Here is a 22,368-nt window from a genome sequence, read left to right as displayed (position 1 = left end):
GAAAAAAAAAATGGTTTCTTAAAACCTAGATAAGCTTGAATTAAAATAATCGGTACATTCAGTTCTGCTTAATAACATATAAATATAAAATATAATATAAACAAGCTTGCTTTAGCATTTATAATATTTATTTGGGATTGGAGTAGTTGGAATTTAAACTTTTTTTTTTATTATTATACTATACGGGGTGTAACAAAATACATATAGGTACTTAAGCATATTTCTTATGTAAATAAAAAATGTTAAAATACATAGGCGAGAGATGTACAGCCTAGGCATAATACTATAGCATTCCCAAAGAGGGTTAAGGGGCGACCAGCAATCAGCATCTTCAAAGTGTTTTATAGGTTGAAATGTCAATCATGCTCTGAATCGTAAATTAAAACTCTTTTCTTAAATCATTTTAAAATCCTTTACAATTATTTCTCGTAATTTTACTTTTTGTACATATGATTTCTCTTAACGAATTGATCTTGTTTTCAGGGTTGTACGCAACGTAAATCTCCATACGAATACGCGACTATGGTTTGCACTAAGTACAAGGACAGAGTCAGGAGACTATCAGGCTTGGGCATGCAGATATCACCTGTTTTAGGTAAATATCTTGAAATTGCTATCAATAAATACCTTTTTAATACACGCCTGGCGTGTTGAACGAACATGAACATTAAGTACGCGCCTGGCGTGTTGTACGAACAATCTGAAACACGTATGGCGCATTTTTGTGAATAAACCTTATACCAATCTTTGTTTCGATACCATTACAGTACTTATGTTGTTACCGATTTTTGGGGTTCCGTAACACAATGGCAAAAACGAAAATAGTTTTGCCATATCCGTCTGTCCGTATTTCACAGTAATTTATAAATAGTCTGTAGTAATAGTCATTTTATTCGGAGACTATGCGGACTATAAGGATGAAATTTGGAAAAATATAATTATTAAAGGTATTTGTATATCAATACTAAACTTCTACCTATTAATTTTACCATTTAATTTCCGTAAATAATCAGGTTTCCCACAAGAAATTTTCACAAAAAAAAACAAAGACAATAAAATGTAATGTTGACGTTCGATGCTAATAGATGGCGCCACGCGTCAAATTACATGTGGCTATGGTTGTGTTTTCGATAAAACACCGCAAACCGACCAAGAGAAAGGGCTCCGTAAACATGTTTTGCAATAATTATATGCGTTTATACCTACATAGGTTTGTGGTAACTTGCTAATATATACCTATGTTACGGAACCCTTCGTGAACAAGTCCGACTTGCTCTTGGCCAGTTACGAGGCTAGGAACATATAGCCTAGCAACTGATAGGCAACAATAACACTCCCAAGGGGGTTGACGTCAGACAAACGATTGTAAAATCACAGTGGAATCTTCAACATTTTATGCTTATTTTTTACGCCCGGGACTTCGGTCGTCACAGCCCCAAATGCGACAAGGAACATACGAAGATGAGATTTAATTTTAATTTAAGCTTTATAAAAGCTCTCTAAAACTCATTGCGGTGAACGAAAGCTAAGTAATGCGAAATCTTCACGCATTCGCGTCGGCAACTGTCTGAGCTCAGCGACAGTGTGGAGCTGGCAGTATAAACTATAAATACAATTTGGAATAGTGGATGTTTCCAGTTTACCACAGCTTACATTATATAGGGTTACAGGTATCAAACGCAAAACCTAAAGACTACTTGGGAACATCAAAACAAGCAACATACGAGTATATTTCATATAAAAATGTGATGTAATAAAAAGGTAAAATTTAATCTTATTTGTGATTCTACACAGAATCGCAAATTAGATTATATTTTACATTTTTTATAACTCTATTTAATAGCGAAGTAACCCTGTATATGGTCTACACAGTGACCCGTGCCAGATTAGGTACCTGGCCTTTTTGAATTTATTATTAGAGTTCTTAGGGTAATTAATACCTATTCAAAAACCAAAAAATATTGAATTATTCCTAAGAAGGCATTTTTGTGTTAAATAAAACAACTTTAGTCAAAATTAAGGACCCATATTATATGAATGTTTATGTACATTTTACGTTTAAAAAGTTCATTCTTTACCTTAAGTTTTCAGATTTTTACTAAGATAATAACTTTTTGTCATATATTCCACATTATTAACCGTCATTAATACATTATTTACGGTTGAGACATTGGTTGATGTGGATTACTAATTCCATAGATTTAGACGTGGCCCCGCGCGTGGCCCCGTCGAAATCCATGGGCCATGGGATTCCATGACCTTTGCATTGCTCATATCATTTATATTATGCTTGCTGTTTACAATTTTGGATAACAACATTTCCAAATTTGTAAACAGCAACCACGACATTCTCTTCTTATTGATATATGTAGTTCGGCGTGAGACAAACCATAGCGAGTTCTAATTTAGGATATCGCCATCTATGAATTGATATTGCACCGTCAGCTTTGACGTTAATTGTAACATGCGCAGAAAAACGCAAATTAGGTACCTACTTACGCCGCCATTTTGTCTAAACGTCAGCGGCGCGCCGGATAAAATGAACGTCAACTTTGACAGTGTCACTCTAAGGCCCACTTACCGGGGCCGCGCGCGGGGCCCTTCTAAATTTATGCCAAATGCCACTTACGTACAATGAAGATTCTAACATATCGATTTTAACGAAAAGCTCAATTTCATTCGGTCACCATGTGATCAACATTCATTCTTTACGTTCCGTTTTATTGTAGAGTTTATAGATTGAATATTGACTAATTAATTAAAATTAATTATCTCCTGCTTCATTCCATTATTATTTTTATTTTATAAAAGCTTTATATTAAACTTTTATTATATTAATTACTTTCGCTAAACGATACAATGTTTTTTTTTTATTTGTCAGTTTGTTTTATGCCTGTGTTTATTTTCCGTGGTTTTATGCAATACTTCGGGCGCCCTTCGTCTCGTATTCGCGTCCCTTTGGGCCCCTTTCAAAATCTATGCAATACTGAATTAATAATAATTACCCTTGTCAAAAATGTTAAGCATGGTGCGCACTAAGGTTTTTCAATTTCAACTAGCCAAATGAATCCTTGAAACACATGTTTTAGGTATATTTACTAGGTATAGAATGTTTATATAAAATTAAACGGTGGTGTTGTAATGGTTAATACCTGTGAACCGAAACGTCCCAAGTTCTAATCAGATGTTTTCTTGCACCGGAAGCAAGTGGTATAGATTATATTATAAAACCATGCTGTTATAAAACTGTTGTGTGCCAATAAAATAAATAACATTGAGTGATGGTGTATCAGAGTTATAGAGAGAGAGAGGCTTAAAAATAACAGACTAAATCGTAAAATTATTTTTTAAATTGCTTAATATCTTAATTTTTTTCGTTGAAAAAAGTTGTTAAATTAAAAAGTCTTGTTTGCTAATAATAGACATACTAATACAATTTTCGTTGAAAAAAGTTGCTAACATTATTAGTAGCGGAATTTAATTTCCTGATAGTTTTAACTTGTTATCATTTTTACAACATTTTGGATTTTTTGTACGATTTCAATGAACCAAAATTTCTAATCGAATTAAAATTGCCCGAGTGTTAAAATTTTAGTTAGATAGTTGCTTAAATTTATTAACAAATTTTTGTGCTTAAATTAAACTAGTTGTTCGCCGCGAACTTAGACCACGCGAACACAATACATTTTTGATTATAGTTTTTACGCAATTGTGAACATTTCGAAAACGACTTAAACTATTCTGATGCCCTACGAACTTAAAAATTCTACGAGACAGATCCTACACACCTTTTAAATTTCATCAAAATCAGACCAACAACGGTTCGAAAGTCATTATCGCGTTACAAACATATATACATAAATACAAAAAAAATGTATTTTTTCCCCATAACTGTATATATTAGTATAGACCTCGCTCGGTCAATAATAGTAATGTTGTATACCGTGTGTACCGTTGTATATCTGTACATCTGTACAGAGGACCCGGACCGCGCGTGCCGCGTGGCTTGCCAGGACGAGCGCGTGGCGCACAGGTTCTACCTCGTCAACGGGCAGGAGGGGTGGTTTCCCTTGGGAACTGCGTGCGGGAAGATGAACACCTCGTATTGCGTTAGTGGGAAATGCTTGGTAAGTTAAATATTTTTCTAGCAAATATCATTTTAGGAGATATGTATATTTGTACGGGACATTATTTGGGAGATGTAATATAGTTAACATACTGTATCACACAAAGACAGTTTCACATTTTATAATATTAGTGTGGATAAGTTTGCCAATTTTTTTAAATGTATTCTTTTCCTGCTAGTTGATTGGAAGGATGAATTCCTTCATGGGATAAGTCTGCCGTAGACATAATTAACAAGAAAGATATGTTTAAAAACAAAATAATCAATTAAGATTAATAAAAAAATACTAATTAAAATTAATTAAAATTCATCAAATAAAAATATTAGATTTGTTAAAATTAATTAATTCATTAAATTTAATTAATTCATTAAATTTAATTAATTCATTAATATTAATTATTACATTAATATTAATTATTACATTAATATTAATTATTACATTAAAATTAATTAATTCATTAAAATTAAATAACACGCATATTTGTATAATATCTAGGAGTTCGGCCCCGACAACACCCCCCTGTCGGAGATGGTGCTCAGGCTGCCGCTGCTGGGCAGGAGCAGGAGCAGAACCAAGCGCAGCTTGCTGCGTCCGCGCCTCGCGGTGAAGGCCACACTCGACCAGGGACATTTGGAGGATCTCATCGCGAGGTTGAATCTCACATGTGAGTTCGTTTATTATCGAAAAGTCCCAGATTCGAATCCTACTCGTGCCACATGACTTTGTATACCGATCTGCCTCATGTATAGTTTTCATAGACCACTTGCTTCCGGTGAAGGAAAACATCTTGAGGAAACCTGCACACTGGTTGATTATTAACATGTGTGTGAAATGGAGAAGGCAATGGCAAACCACTCCATTAATAATGCCAAGAAAGTTTTTGTGTGTTTTTGATTCCATGTAAAGACCACGACCCTCAGCCTTGAGGAAAACGCGAAAGTAAGTTTGTTTGTCACCTCTTCAAGCATGTAGTACCTTTCATCCCAGAAAATAAACGTTGGCGAAGCCGCAGACAAATTTTGACCAAAATAAAATAATATTTCTATCAATTTGTTTCAGTAAACGCCAACGAACACGTGACATATCACGACGCGATTCCGGACAACATCGAGCTGGACTTCACCAACCCCGTGCACGTGGCGCCCGAGGACACGCTGCTGAGGAAGAAACCAAGACCCACTTGGGATTAACTGTCTCTCTTTCATGTGAGCACATTCACGGTTCTCCTCAGCCGTTGAGCGTCGGAGCCCAGAGTCCGCTTAGACTTTGCATGAATTACCGTTCCCATGCAATTAAGTAAGAGTTGTTTCAACTACGTACCTACCTAGTTTGTTTAGGTACTTCAAAAGAGATAAATATGTTTTTTCATTGAAATATAATTACAATCTGTATATTTCTATTTCCACCAAGGTTAACTAGTATAAAATTGGATCACTACCTATCACTACATAGTATAAAACAAAGCCACTTCCCGCTGTCTGTGCCTATGTATGCTTGAAACTTTTTATTCGATAGTATGATTCCTGAGGAAGCTTTAGGTATAAAATTTATTGTGGTTTTACGCGAGCCAAGGGCGCTAATTTGCGAGAAATCAAACTTTAAGTCGACCATCTAATATTATAAATGCGAACATCTCTATGTCTGCCATGAAACCTCATGAGTAAACTGCTGGGCCGATTTTGATGAAATTTGTAATAGATATAGTTAATGACCAGAGGTTAAATACAAACGCGGACAGAACAGTAGACAACAGCTAATTTTATATAAAGCTTTAGATAGTTATGACAATATGTGATTTATCTCTCTATGTATAGTCAAAACAATGATTGAATTTATTTAGTTTCCACGTGAGCCGACTGTACAATCCTTGTGATCTAGTATTTATTTAGTTAATTGTACGTTAGGTTAAGTAGGTATTCATTTTGGAATAAACGTTTACAATATTTTCATAACACTCGTTTTATTTATTTAAAAAAAATACTTCATAAATACAAATGTTAAAATCCACTTAATTAAATTTCAATAATCACTATATAAAAAAAAATAAAGTCACTTCCCGCTGTCTGTCTGTCTCTATGTATGCTTAGATCTTTTAAACTAACTCAACAGATTTTGATGAGGTTTTCTTTAATAGAATATAATGTGAGTCCGAAGAAGGTTTAAGAGTATTGTTTATTATGGTTTACCCAAGCAAAACCGGGAAGGACAGCTAGTTAATGACATTTTGAAGGAAAATATTATTTAAGCCAATTTGACTTTTATTATTATCATTTTTGACAAATTTATTCATGAAAAAACACAAACTTACAAAAAATATCAAACTAAAGTATATTATTATTACTATTAAATATCTAAATCTGACGACCGCGGCCTATCAAGCCAATTAACCGAATATCATTCTATCATATCACTGAGTGACGCGTTCTTAAGGAATTTTTTATGGGTTTATTGTGGCAAACTCGCAAGCGCGTGTCGTGATGGTAAGTGGTCACTGCTACCTAGGAACAAATGGAACACCAAATCACAGTTGCCGGCCTCACACGAAGTTATATACTAGTTTCTCGCGTATTCATGGCTTTATACATACATTTTTTAGGCTGCGTGCACACCTCTGGTGGGAACGCAGACAAATCCTTGCAATACTTATCTTGCAAAGGATATAATCAACAATAACCTCTACTAACACCCTTCATGGCAGAAACCAGTTTGTTCGGGTCCGTCAGGAACCACTGCCACAATTTTCTCATGCATTTCTTGTCGCCATTCTGAAGAAAAAAATAAACAAAACAACATTAAAACATAACTTTTTGCAAAAACGTAAATTTTGACACAAGCTATTACTGCCGCCAGAGAGATCTTGTTGCATTAAAAATTTCACGCGCGTGCAGTAAACCGTCAAGGAGTTCCCTCGTCGGAGACCGATCCTGGGTGCACCTTTTTATAATTATTATTGAATTCCTGGGTGAAACATTTGTTTATGCTTATCATAATAATGCATGACATGGTAATTTTCAACACACAACAATCGGAAGTAGGTGAAATTTAACTTGCAAGATTTAATTATAGACAATAATCGAAAGTAGATGAAACTACTAAAAGCTAGTAGTGTTGTTACGACTAGGTACTATAAAAATGGCATTTAGGCGAAATGCGACTTATTCCATATATGAATAAGGTAGATCCGCATCGTAACTGGATATGGATGGTTCTATACTCAAATTTTTCACAGTTTAAAAATCATTAGCTGTAGCATTAGACATGTGATTATCACTAATGTCATTCATTTTGAATTTATGAGTGAGTATTGCTGCACATTTATCCCGCCAGAGTACAGCACTGTATGTTAGGTACACAAAAGCTGTGCCGCCTTTTGCTATGTCGATTAAAACGTTTATTTTAGAGTACTTTTTTAATACTTTCATTGTGTAAGCATTCGTTTATGAAAATATATAACAATGTAACATATTCGGGCGCTGATATATTGGGAAAAATCGTTTTTCATGAGATAAAAAACTTCGAAAACAATGGGATACGCCTCACGCTGTAAAATTTATTTTTGGTCGTATATCTGCAACAATATTGAAAATTGGCGCTTTTTGCCTCCATTGGCAATGTTTGTGTACCTTAGTTGTACCAGTAGCGCCATCTGCGCTGAGCTTTGCGTAATATGCCCTATTAGTTAAGGCTTGCTTATTCAATAAATGTATTATTTAACGCTGTGTACACTGCATTGGATTATAGATTAGTTTAAAACTATTGTTGAAATAAATTATGTACTGTATTATCTGTATTCTGTTTGTGTGCCTAATAAATAAAAAAATAAAGTAGCATACACAAGTTGCTAGCTTCAAGCACTGGTATTCATGCGACAGGACATTCATACATATTTTTATACATATTAATATTTTTATTACTAATTATTATTTTTCTTGACTTATTATTTAAATATTTATTAACTTTGTAATTTAATTAACTTATTTTGACGTATTTTTTATTGTTTATTATAATTATGATATGACATAATTTATTAATAATAGAAATTTCACCCATATAACTTTTGAAATTTAAATTTTATAATAAGTACGCCTGCCATTCCATATTCTTGTTTGCAAATACCCGACAGGGTTCGGTATTGTACCTATTATGTAAACAGTGTTAGCTAGCTAAGAGAACTGATGGACAATATTAATGGCAATAAACGATTTTAATTGAATTGAATTAACGTCACGACAGAACATCTGTCAAACCGTTCAAAAGGAGAGAGACAAAAAATGGCAGATGTTAGAAGGAGAAAAATAGGTTTACAGACATACCTTGATCGAAGTGAACAAGCTGCTAGCTTCAAGCACTTTGTTATCGACATTCTCCATCTCCTGTCGCAGGGAGTGCGACAGTGCTGCCGCGCTTGTGTCGCGGCAGTTCGGCTGTTTGGTGCAACCGTCCCAGACGTACTCTCGGAGCGGTTTCGACGATTTGCCGCTGTGAATAAATGTAGTATCGTTGAGTTATTGTCCAATAACACAAGTCTAGAACTTAACTTTGGGGCTACCTCAATCTGTGTGATTTGTCCTAATAAAAAAAATAATATATAAAGCAAAATCGCCCTATAGGTCTGTCTGTTTCTAAACTTTCTTCTTTTATGGTTTAAAAGAACGGATTTTGATCCAGTTTGCGTTATTTACAGTTACAGTTATTTAGACAATTCATTCCTGATGATTTATTGACCTCGAGCGTAGCCGGGCCGGGTAGCTAGTTATATTATCGAAAGTCATCAGGCTTTTACAGCTAAACAGATAAATAGCATGCCGCATAAGTTTGTATACCAATCTGACTCATCTATAGTAGTTTTCATGGCGTAAAAGTCATGTCAGATGCCTTTAGGCGACTTGAATAAAATCTGACATAAGTGTTAGCAATAAACACACTCGATATGATGTTGATAGTCCACTTGCTTCCATTGAAGGAAAACATGGTGAGGAAACCTGCACACTAGTTGAGATTAGTTTACGCGACAATTGTCACTAGATGGCGGTAGGTAGTCCTAAGAATCACGCCACTTTATAAACAGACTAAATGAAAATCAAAGCATTCAGAATTGAAACCTCAAAAAGCTACAAACTACTGTAAAAAAAAAAAACTTACAGTTCTATCACCGCTTCTTCCTTCTTCACAAACGCCTCGCTGACACTGTCGGTCAGCTCTCTGACGTTTGCTGCAAGTTCCGCATACACTTTGACCAAAGTAATGGCATCGTTTGTTGACACACCTAATATACTGCTTAGTGTCTCTGTCAGAGGATCCGAGGTCTGCAACTTGAGTTGGCAAGCCTCTTGCTCCTCGCAAATGTTGTTCATTGAATCCTGAAAAATAATTATTCTTCATAGTCGTATTCCTCATGGCTGAGGGTCGTGGTTATTACGTGGAATGAAACACACACAATAACTTTCCTGGCATTATTAATGGAGTGGTTTGCCATTGCCTTCTCCATTTCACACACAAGTTAATAAGAATCAACCAGTGTGCAGGTTTCCTCACGATGTTTTCCTTCATCGGAAGCAAGTGGTGGTCGATGAAAACTACTATACATGAGTCAGATTGGTATACAAACTCATTTGGCACGAGTGGGATTCAAACCTGGGATCTTTCGATCCACAGGCGGGCGTCTTAACCATTACACCAGCACCGCTTCTAATAATTATAAAAATAATTATAATTCGACGATATAATTATAATCGAAATCCGTTCGATTTTGCGTATGTGTAAAACAAAATTAGTCATGTTATGTTATTGGGTTTTTCTTTTCGTTTGTAATTATATGTGTGTATAATGTGTGTTTCTACATCCTACTATCCTGCTAATATTATAAATGCGAAAGTTGTTGAGGTGTTTGTTACACTTTCACGCAAAATCTACTTGACTGGAAATTGAACACTCGTAACAACTTTTTTATCGCTGTTTACTCAGTTACAATAAATATTTCTCTGATGTTGATATTTTCATGAACTCATTGCAGCATACACAAAATAAAGTTATTTTTAAACTACTAGCAATACAAAAATAATTGTATCAAAATGTTTAAACATTCCTACTAAAATGTCTAGTTTGTTACTATTATTATTATTCCTGACTTCTTCAATTCACTTAGTTTGTCTTTATATTGTACAACTTACCGTCATTTTCTATTTCTTAACATCTCACGCAGTTTACAATACGCAATGTTATTATAATAATACTCGACACTGTTTGGTCTATTTCTCAGAAACTGCATATGTTTGTAATTTGTATTTATGAATGTTTGTGTCAAATAAATTTAAAAAAATAAAAATGACCTGGAGTAACACATAGGATTATGTACTTTTTATCTCGAAATTCCCACGGGCGAGAAGCCTCGGGGCGCAGTTAATAAATAGATTAATCACTTACAATCCTAGTGTGGACCGCTGCAGCCTCATCCATGACATGGTGCCTCAGCTGACAGGAGAACTGCACCACTTGTTCCAGAGTTCTCAATTCGTGTCTCAATGCGTAGTACAATATTCTGTCCAGTGTTAACGCTTGCTGTGTCATGTCCAACAGATGGGAGAGGTCGGCGTGGATTTGTCTGTGACATTGTTAGATTATAAATAATAAATATATATATTAGGACATATCTCACAGATTGAGCTAGCCCCAAAGTAAATTCGAGACTTGTGTTATGGGATACTAACTCAACGATATTATATTTTACTACAAATACATATATAGATAAAAATCCAAGACAAGAAAAGATAAGTTTCCATCATGACGCGACCGGGGATCGAACCCGGGACCTCTCGGTTCAGTGGCAAGAACTTTACCACTGCGCCATCGAGATCGTCAAATAAGAAAGTGATACATTACATACTCCCTTATAGCCAAAGCTGCCCGGACTGTGGTATCGACGGCTAGTGTTGTCCGCGCTTCCGCTAACGACCTCACAGCATCTTGTATCTGCTTGTCTATGATTGTCTCCTCTTGTTCTAATAACTCTAGGGCGCTTTGGGCTTCCAGTGTACAGGCTCTGAAAATAGTTTCAACTCTTCATAGTCGTATTTCCTCATGGTCGTGATCATTAGGTGGAATGAAACAGACACAACTTTCTTGGCACGATTAATGGAGTGATTTGCCGTTGCCTTCTCAATTTCACACACAAGTTAATAATCAACCAGTGTGCAGGTTTGCTCACGATGTTTTGTCAGAGCAAGTGGCGGTCGATGAAAACATGATTGGTTTCTCCAGGTTAAAAGGTACCTTATGTCCTTCTCCATACTCTTTAATTATATATATGCGAAATTTCAAGGAGATTGGTTGAGTAGATAATGCGTGGAAAGGTAATAAACAAATAACAAACTTACACATATATATATATATATATATATATATATATATATATATATATATGCGAAATTTCAATTAGATTGGTTGAGTAGATAACGCATGGAGTGGTAATAAATAAACAAATAAAAAAAATACATACATTCTCATTTATAATATTAGATGATATATGATTGATGATTATTTATAATATAATATGAGATAAGGATATTACTTACGCAATTTGACTAGGATGGACGTTATTGTAATTAGTCACAAGGGCCAATTTCGCTTGTTCACCACTTAACTCAGCCTCAGATTCAACAAAGGTGAGAGCTGCTTCGGACAATCTGCAAAATAAAATGTTAGATCTTGTTTCAAACAATGTGTGGTAAAAAGGTTCATGTGCCTACAGTAAAAACATTGAGTTAGCTCATTGGAAGTCGATCCGACTCTGCCGCCGTGTGATCTCATTATGTTACCATCAGAACTAAAGCCATGTGTAAAATTTTATGACCAATACATCTTTGGGTAATAAGTATATAAGTTTTTATGCTTTGAAATACTGTATTCTAGGCGCGTCCACGGCGACTGTAAGGTCAACTACATTAACCCTTCGAGCTTCTGTTCACTTGGTTATGGTTAACGAAAACATGGTGAGGAAACCTGCACACTGGTGGACAGTTTAGTTCACTATTGTGTATGCGGCTACCTGCCACTAGATGGGAGTAAGTAGTCGTAAACGTCACGTCAGATGCCTTTAGACTACTTGAATAAAATCTGACACCAGTGTTAGCAATAACACACTTGATAGGATATTGATCTCAAGTTATGAAAAAATTTGTTTATTATAGTATTCTTCATAATCACCTTCCTTCCAAACTCTTGGCTTCAATCAAAGCCGATCTCAAGTCTTCGTCTGTAACATTGTTTTTCTGCTTCCTATTGAACCTCTTGGAAGTGTAGAGGTCAAAATGTGATCTGAACAGAGCCTGTGACTGCCTGTATGCTTCGAATGGACCAAAAGTGAAGAACTTCTTTGACAGATCCTGAAAGAGGAGGGAGATTGACCTGATGAAGTTGTATGTTTTTTTATTATGAAAAGATCGCAGGATAAACAACGGTCATAAGAACTGTCAGCCTTCTATAATGCATGGCAACAACTAGCGACAAATAGAAGTAGTTAGAAACAGAAAGGCGATGCTTTTGCCCAGCGGTGGGACTAGATAGCTATATAAAAAAATTTTGCCCTGTACAGAGAGACATGTAGATAATAACAAAGGTAAGGCTTTCAATGACTAGCCAATTATAACCCATATAATGATAGATAGACCTGCAGGTTATAAAAAACAAGCTTTCTCCCATTACTCTTTGAATTTCTTATGAAATTTTTTGTTACATGTTTACCTTGTCAGCATGGCAATTAGCATAGACGTCTAAAGTATCAGCAATGACTTCTATAACTCCATCAGTAATAGACTCAACATCCCCAGCGAATCGTAGACACTCGTCCGCCGCCGATGACACATCTTCAGTGCTTTGCTGCACAGCTGCATGGAGTTTAGTCACTTCTAGATTTAACTGTTCTCTAGTTTGTCTGAAAATGGTATATTTACTTTGATCAAAAGACAAAACACACAGTGCTGTGTGGTTTCATATTAAGAAAAATACATGTGTTGCGAATTGGCAATGAGCAGCCAACGCCAATTTCTTCTAATTAACATGAATCCCGTTATTTAGAGGTTAGGTAGTCATATTTATCATCCTCTCAGGGTGACAAAACACAGATGTGTCATAATTATTAATAGCAATTCTGGCTTCGCACTGTTGTGAGGTCAAGACAAAAAAAAGCAATATAAGACCAGTATAATTTGATAAGTTATAATATTGGCCTCATTCAGAATGTTTTTGATAGCATTTCACATAGTAATAACTATAAAATTCAAACCCTTCTCATTCTTATTTAGTGTACTCACATTGGTTATTTGAATATAAGTTAATAAGTAGGTACTTAGTACATTTTATAGAATATTTTTCATAAAAATAAATGTGAAACTCACTCATTTTGCTTCACAAGATCCTCAACAACTTGGTGATGCTTCTTCAACAAATCAAGTCTATCTTTTTGTATGCTGATGTCTAACTTGACATCTTCCAAGCCTTCCTGATCTCCTGGTAGACAAACACCGGGATACTCGTCCAGAATTGATGAAACACAATTTTCCAGCTCAGAAGTTGGTAGTAATTTGCCACTTTTTTCAATTTCAATGTATCTGACAGTACAAGAAATAGAATCAGACATGATAAAATAACATTTTGGTAATAATAACATATAAACAAAATAGATGTTACAATTCATACTTTACAACCTCATTGCATGTAATACCTGTATTCTTCACGAGCATTGAGAGCATTATTTTGATCCAAATTGGTGGACAACCATCGTAACACTTCGGCAAACGCAGGATCATGTAGCATCCACTCAAAAGATTTTTTGTAGGTCTCCACACCTAAACTTTGAAGAAACGGCACAAACTCATCATCAGTTATGTCGTTTATTGGATTCATTGTAGTAATTTTCACTCTTTCTTTACACAATTTTTTAAGTTCAAAACATAAAAACAAGCAGTACCTATGATAAGTACGTTTATATTCAAACGACGATCGCAGTAGACAATTGACCGTAAACAAAACAATGTCAGTTTGACGTTGACATTTGTACGGTTATAAATGTCAGCGTACGGTTACAAATGTCAACGTCAAATTGACATTGTTTTGCGTGTACTAATAAATGGCAAGCCGTCATTATTTTTGCTTTTAGAGAAAAGCTAAAATTCGGAGATATTTCAAAAAAAAAATTTGAAATATCTCCGATGAGAATTTCTTTCGGCAATAATATCCAAAGATTTTCAAAACAAGAATTTACCGAAAACAGATAATTTCAACCCATCTCTATCTCTCATCCTTTGTGATTATAAAATTAGTACCCTACAAACGTACAAAATGAAACTCCGAATCCATTTTGCCAGACTAACTATTGCTTGCGACTTCGCCCACTTGTACTTATTTGTCACGAAAACATGTTTTTCACAAGAAATTAATACCTACGAAATGAATATGAATGTCTGTAGGTTAAACTGTCAATAGTACTTATGATCAGTCGTAAAATTACAATTGAAAACGAGTATAATACTTAAACTACCCGCCCTTCTACACTACTACCCCCAACTTCAATAGTATACATATTACCTTTTATACATAAGTATATAATATTTCCTCTTCACTTCCTCTTGTATCAATCTATCTACTTCGGTAATTTAAAAAATCCTTATAATTTTTTTTTTGCTTATGTAGTTTTAAAGATCTAACCATACTTACATAGGAACAAACCCGTGGGACAGATACGAACGCAAGACAAGAAGCGACTTTGTTTTATACTATGTATTAACCTACTTAAATACTTAAATAGGTACCTAGTATTGTAGGTACCTACAGTAAGTAGATTATGCAGGTACCTACATAATCTACTTACAAACACTTCTGACGCGAGGGAAAACAGAATAAGCAACAAATTAATTCATATATCATTCCATTCTGTGTGACAAGAATGGAGGAAGACGGGCCAATTTGGGCCATTAGCCAATCAAATTCAGGCCCCTGTTTTGTTTGGGACATCCTCGCACTTGAACGTTGCAAGTTCAAGGGCATTAAGAACGAGATCATCATGTGCGTCAGTTATTCAGGAATGTTTTGCGTACCTAAAACAGAAAAATAGAAAAGTAAATTGCTATGCCGCTTCCGATCAGCAGAATAGGTAAACCCAAGAAATGCTGGCATGTCATCAATTAATTGCGTGTTAACAAAACAACAAACTTATTTCGAATACTTAGTTCGATGAATACAAACACAAAACTTAAAAATACTTCGCGGCGTCACAGCCCCGAATGAACCGAGAACAACAACAGAAGATGAGACAATGTTACATTACAATGTTTGCCTGTACAAACATTGTATAGTGAACATAGATAATTACATCTATAATGAAAAAACTAAGTAAGTACCTATACCTAAGACTGTTATAGCTTGTGTGTATGCGTCCCTTACGGGTGTATCCCATGGACAATAAAATGGACCCAAAAAGGAAGGAAAAATATGATGGTATCTAGAAGAATGAAGATAATCCAAGTAAGGTATGGAGGGAGTAGACCACAGTACACTGGAAATTGTCACTTCTCTGTTGTTAAGATGAAAGTGACAATTTCTCACTTGTCACTTGTCTATTCTTAAGAAGTGACAATTTCCAGACATTTCTAAAGACGAAGAATCGCAAAGAAATATTATAAACCTGTGTTTCGTGGATGAAGAGAACAGATTTCCTACACGTTATTCCGATGAAACTACGTATTTATATATTATTTCCTAAACATATTTATGTTCAATTGGTACTTTTGTTAGTGTGTCGAAGTCAGGTCCTTACCTAATTGAAAGTAAATTTATTGTCAAGTAGCGCCCACTATCCCTGATCAAGTACAAAGCAGAGACACTCAATGCCTATTGAAATTTGCTTCCGTCGTCGTCTGGTACAAAATATTCTGGTTTGATTAGTAAACGCTGTCTCACGGCACGTGTAGTAGGTAGGTAGGTATTATAACAAAACAAAAATTTTGAGAAATCTTTCCACAATGTTTTGTTTTAAGTATATCTGTATAGACATTTTTAATTAAGTATGTACACTGAAGAAGAAATACTATTATAAACACGTAATCGTTTGTGAGTTTGTATGTTTGAGGCGGGTAATCTCCGAAACTAGCGAACTGATTTCAAAAATGCTTTCACAATTAAAAAAGTAGGTACATTATGTAAAATTGCTATAGGCTATATTTTATCTCAAAATTCCGACGGGAGCGAAGCCCTCTTCTTCAATACTTTCACATGTACCTATGTGTGGGATATCCTAAAATTGCCCGTGGCCCGAGTTTGTTAGTAATTTACTTTTATTTTAATTTACCTACCTATGTAAATACCTAAATAATAAATAAATAAATATATTAGGACAAATCACACAGATTGAGCTAGCCCCAAAGTAAGTTCGAGACTTGTGTTATGGGATACTAACTCAACGATACTATATTTTATAACAAATACATATATAGATAAACATCCAAGACAAAGATCATTTTCCATCATGACCCGACCGGGGATCGAACCCGGGACCTCTCGGTTCAGTGGCAAGAACCTTACCACTGCGCCACCGAGGCCGTCATAGTCATAGTAAAACTGTATTTTAATCTATGATCCAAAATAAAGATAACTTTTTTTAACACCTGCAGCCGCCTGTTCATTTTGTACCTACACGTCTACGCAGCCACAAAGCGCGCACGTTACGCCGATAATGACAGACTAAGATAATTAAAAGTAATTAAATTTTCTCGTATGTCTGCAATGGAAACAGCCCCCACTGCATCGACAGCAAGTACATAGGAAGTAGGCGACACGAAGCACCCTTCACCGTGTTACATTGTCCCCTTAAATAGAAAAACAATAGACCATGCCTGTCCAGCCAGCTTCAAACACGTTATCACAACCGCCACTGGATAGCACCTAACTCCTATTCCATGGCCTTAAACTCTAAATTCGAATAATATTCTGTTTACTAATATGAACATTTAAATTTGTTGACAGTCATCGAGTATTGAAACTACCTCCTTTGAAGCTTTGAGAGCCTAGTACATACTTTCTATTCGCGTAAGGACTTTGAATACTGGTTCTTCACATTTTCTTGCAGGTCGATGAGTTCCGCGTTCGTTATGTTCAATTCTATTTATTTATTTATATCCAGTATCTTTCACTAGTTCACCATTGTTATACTATGTATTAGGGGGCTAAGACTGGTTTGTCGTTTAGTGCATAGCGACTACTAATCACTAGATGGCGGTAGGTGGTCGTAAAAGTCATGCCATACCATACACACTTATGGTAACACACGTGATGAGAAAAACATAATAATAATTGCATTAAACATTTATAAGACTCCCGAAAATCATCTGCTAGAAAAGATGAGCTTTCGATTAGATTATCTTGCCAATAAAAAAATAACTAGATCAAAATCTTTTCAGCCTTTTGTCTCCTATGATGCCACGGACATATCGATACATAGACACGTCAAACAAAAAACTTCTGCGGAGTTTTAAAAAGAGGCTGAAGTGCTATCTAAATACAATTTTTTTAAACTGTTTGTCAGACCATATGTACACAAGCTTCCTTGACATGGCTTTCTTCCATTTAATCGGGAATCAGGAGTACATAAATAACGTCTTCAAAGGCAGTAAAACAAATATATCTGGCACGTTTGTTTGTCAGTCAGGAACGAATGCTATTCCAAACATAGTCCAATTCATATAAATACAGGGAAATGTATAAAAGGATCTATTTGTGTTGTTAGCGCGTGTTTGTTTGAATGGTCCGAGATTAGAACAGAGAATGAATGGAGCGGTCACATGTTTTAACACGTGAAAAGTATGTAGTTTGGGTCCGATTCATAAACAGTCGAAAAATGCTCACATTCAAATATGTACTTAGTCAATATGTATATAGTCAAATTAATTAAAAATTAATATATAATATGGCATTAATTAGTATTCGAATTACGCCATTGGTTGGAATAGCGATATCGAATAAATAAACTTCCGATAAAAAACTCAGAAACCGAGCATTAGTCAATTGTTTTATTATTTTTTTCGGAGGTTATAAGGAAATTCATAATCGAATAAATTCGGTCAAAAACTAAAGTGATGCCACAGAGCGCAGTTAGTTTGTAAAGAAAGTGAAGAAAACTGATTTTTGACGCACTATATTTTTGCTATTGCAATACCAAATAGTTTAGTTAAGATTGGTCGATGAACACCAACTGCCAGTCAACAGGAGACAGCGCCGTTTTTACTCCTCGTGTGCTGAACACCAACAAGCGGTGGTGGTGTAATGGTTAAGACGCCCGCCTGTGGATCGAAAGGTCCCAGGTTCAAATCCTACTCGTGCCACATGAGTTTGTATACCAATCTGACTCATGTATTCATCGACCACCACTTGCTTCCGGTGAAGGAAAACATCGTGAGGAAACCTGCACACTGGTTGATTATTATTAACTTGTGTGGGAAATGGAGAAGGCAATAGGAAACCAACCGTCCATAGGCAATATCAATCCATTAATAATGCCAAGAAAGTTGTTCTGTGTGTTTCAGTCCATGTAATGACCACGACCCTCAGCCATGAGGTATACGACTATGAATGCTGAACACCAAGTATACATTAGGTAGGTACATGCTCGTGCAGACCTGCGCATACGCACTCGTCCATTTAATTTATTCACTTAGTTGTCACACTATATCGTTTTAAAATATATATCAATAATCTCCACACCATTCCTTTTTATTTAACACCTAGCATTGTATGTAAAGCAAGATAAGGCGCTGCTCCCAAAATCCGTCGCCTCACGAACGCATGCATACGCATACATAAACAATCTTCATGTAAACTAGTGTCTTTACCCGCTGTTTCGCCCGAGTGGGCGTTATAGAACTATTTCGAGACATGTCAATCCTAATTATAATTAATGGACTTCTAAATTTGTGCTACTGCTTAAAAAGCAGTATTAGTCGTTTTAAAAACGAATAAACTAATTTTGGTTTATTTTTTTCGAGAACTTATTATAATCTTACTGTACCTAAATTTTAGTTGTACCTACTTGGAATTTTGATGATTTCGTTATATGAATGATTTTATTAATAACTTATATTTCACATTCCACTCAATTTCAGATTTTTTTCATCTCTTTATCTACTTCGAAAAAAATCTTCTATTTTAAATTTCAAAAATTTCATTTCATTAATCCCATTTCAATGTTCCCACTGTTGGGCCTTCGTTAACGATGCTTAAAACTTTACAATAATTACAATATACTTATTAAATTTTTCCTAAAAAGATCTCAAGTATTTATTTTAAAACTTTTTGATCTCAAGTCTGTCAACAGTTTAACTGCCCGTAACACTTCGTCGACACTTTAAATCACGTTATAATACACTTCCGCCGATATTTTAGTACAACAACTAGATTGTACTACTCTAGTAGAACTGACGTGTTTTCACCACCTAATTCTGAGAGTTTCAACACCTCTTTAACAGTGTTTGAAGTAGTAGAAGCACGTGCTGATAGTATGATAATGTTGGATCGAAATTAATGTAGGATTTTTACATTCTATGTTATAAAGATTATTATTATCTCGAAGAAAGCTTGGAAAACATCACATTATTTATTTACAATGCATTTTAACCAGTTTTTCACAGAAATGCGGTCCATTCCGATGGCTCCTTGGCAAATGGCGTGGCGCGTGGTTCCATCCAAGATTAGGACCATTCCATATTCGCCCGTGGATGTCGTAAGAGGCGACTAAGTGTCACACAGTCTAGGCAGCTGATAGGCAACAATGGGTAGGCATTCCTAAGGAAGGTTAATGTGATTGAGAATTATAGAAGGTGCCAAATAAATAAATCGAATCTCGTAGGTCATAAAATAAATAAAAGTACTCTTTTATTTATTTTGCCGCTCGCAGCCCCAAAAAGTTTGCCCATCAGTACTACAATTTGCAAGAAATAAATTAATAACTAAAAATTGTTGTTAACAACGCCATCTAACGGGACATATTCAGAGAACGGCTCTTCGCATTCACCTTAAATTAGAGTGGGTAGTTAAAGTTAATGTCAAAGCTGTTGCAACGCTACACGCGTTGCACCTGTTTAACCTGAGCAGAAAAACGTAAAACATTTGTATACTTAAACGTCAGCTGCGCGAAGGTTGAAGTCAACCTCAAAACTGACTGACGCTGAAATAATTAACGTTATATTGCATAAATTTGCAGTTATTTTCGGACGTGATCTCAACCAAAGATGATCGAATAACCAATGATTATAATAATTGCAGATGTGCTCAAGAAGTCCAACGACCTATTTTGATTGTGTTATCTCATGAATATATTGGCGGAAATATTACAATGCGAGTTTAATAATAAAGATACTTACTTTGTTTATTTATTAAATAACTATATAGTTATGTCAACGGCTATAGGTATAATATACAGGTACCTATAGTCGTTGTTTGCGGTTAAAAGTACCCTATACCTATGTCCTAAGGCAATGATTTTATCAACAGAATTTATATGTCACTCTAAAATCAAATTAAATCCTTTGTTCAGAAATAAGACCTTCACAGCACTTTTTCACGTCAAATTTTATATATTATAAATAGTATTAATTTCTCGAAAAGCTACAAACTACCTACCGGTACTGGGGTATTATTTAATCTGTGCTACCGGTCAGCTTCCCAACTAGCACCACACCAAAAATCAAACATTTTCGACACACGTTTATCTAAAAAACAATCTATTTTGTAATAAACGACTCGTGGTTTCAACAAGGTTTCAATTGTTGTTTTACGATTTATAAATCTATATACTACATTAGAATTTTAGCGTAATAATAACTATCGTTTGAATACCTGAGTCCATGTAGGGAAACCCTATGACTTTCCCGCGTGCACCTGCCCGTGACTCAGTAGGGGTCGATATAATTGCAAATTACTATGTATGTACCTAATTATTTTTGTACGTTAAGCACTTTGCTATACACTGCATAATGTTTCTCATGTTAATTACAAACAACCCGGCTCCGCACGGTCTAATTGGCTGGTTGTACTGATAAATAAACATTAGTTTCAATAAATTTTCTAAACAACAGTGAAACTGCATAAAAATCTTAGGCTTTAACGCCTCGTACCCCCGGACTCAGGGCAATGCAACCGGTAATGTAACCGAGAACACGCTCAGAATCATGTGACAGAGATTCGCTATTGCAGAGCTCAAACTGCTTAAGATACATATAAAAAGATATAAACGCCGCTGAGTAATTACATATATATAAATATCGTTCCGAAAAATATCATTTTCCATGTTGACCTAAGTGGGATCGAACCTGGGGATCGTCAAAAAACCTTTGCCTAGCTTTGCTATAGAGGTACCTCATCAAACTAAACGTAACAAAAGTGCATAAGCCTCAGTTACTTCCTTACTTTGACGTTAACCTGCGCACAACAACGCAAAGTTTATCTAATAGTGCAATTGAGGTTTATTAAAAATGTTTGTAGGTACGCAATCACTTTGGCTAATACGTCATAAACTAGCTATTTATATCAATCCGTCGTTTTCCCGCCATTCGATTGGAGTGGGCAGGAGGGGGGATAGGTAATAGGTAGGGAAAATCACAATAAATCACGATAGTTGCACCGTTGACGTTCGTATAAGTTATGGGCTGTTTACCGAGACATATAGAATAGCTTGTATCCTGAATGATTCACGCGATTCTAAATGAAGACTATCCTAATCTCAAGTACTTATATATATTAATATTATGATATATATTAATATTATATATATTAATATTATGATAATATATTAATATTATCATAAAATGACTTGTTACATACATTTGTCTGTTTTTTACCTCTTCTTTCTTTCTTACTTGTCTACTACCAGATGTTGCCCGGGGCTTCGCTCCCGCGGGAACTTTGAGATAAAATATAGCCTATAGCAATTTTGGATAACGAACCTATATAATGGTGAAAGAATTTTTTAAATCGGTTCGGTAGTTTCGGAGATTACCCGCCTCAAACATACAAACTTAGAAACGTTTACCTCTTTATAATAATAGTATAAATAAGAGTTAAACGAAGCCCGCTACCTTCCTTCAGAGGTTCTAGGTTTGATCCTTAGCCAGGACAAGATAGGAAATTATTTTTTTGGATTATCATGCCTCAAAAGGTCATATAGGATCGATTTTTTTGCCCATATTACTAACTTCGTCCC

General features: G+C 35.3%; 2 protein-coding genes across 2 annotated transcripts in view; one reads left to right on the top strand and one right to left on the bottom strand.

Moving 5' to 3' along the window:
- The window catches only part of LOC128677558 (A disintegrin and metalloproteinase with thrombospondin motifs adt-1-like), a 42,200-nt gene extending 36,121 nt beyond the window's left edge, over positions 1–6,079 (top strand). Inside the window, exons 15-18 of the mRNA XM_053758500.1 lie at positions 484–595; positions 3,979–4,127; positions 4,623–4,791; positions 5,187–6,079. Coding sequence (XP_053614475.1) covers positions 484–595; positions 3,979–4,127; positions 4,623–4,791; positions 5,187–5,317 — 561 coding nt within the window. The 3' untranslated portion in view covers positions 5,318–6,079. The remainder of the gene's footprint in view (positions 1–483; positions 596–3,978; positions 4,128–4,622; positions 4,792–5,186) is intronic.
- On the bottom strand, positions 6,071–14,135 carry LOC128677559 (uncharacterized). The gene is made up of 10 exons (XM_053758501.1): positions 13,846–14,135; positions 13,520–13,732; positions 12,867–13,056; positions 12,330–12,508; positions 11,699–11,809; positions 11,011–11,166; positions 10,551–10,728; positions 9,270–9,487; positions 8,441–8,606; positions 6,071–6,892 (listed from the first exon to the last, which is right to left on the bottom strand). Exons 1-10 carry the CDS (start codon positions 14,025–14,027, stop codon positions 6,791–6,793), a joined length of 1,695 nt encoding a protein of 564 aa, XP_053614476.1. The 5' UTR covers positions 14,028–14,135; the 3' UTR covers positions 6,071–6,790.
- Positions 14,136–22,368: the final 8,233 nt, after the last annotated feature.

Source organism: Plodia interpunctella, chromosome 18, assembly GCF_027563975.2.
Source record: "Plodia interpunctella isolate USDA-ARS_2022_Savannah chromosome 18, ilPloInte3.2, whole genome shotgun sequence".
Classification (NCBI taxonomy): domain Eukaryota; kingdom Metazoa; phylum Arthropoda; class Insecta; order Lepidoptera; family Pyralidae; genus Plodia; species Plodia interpunctella.
This window is presented reverse-complemented; position numbering and strand designations above follow the sequence as displayed.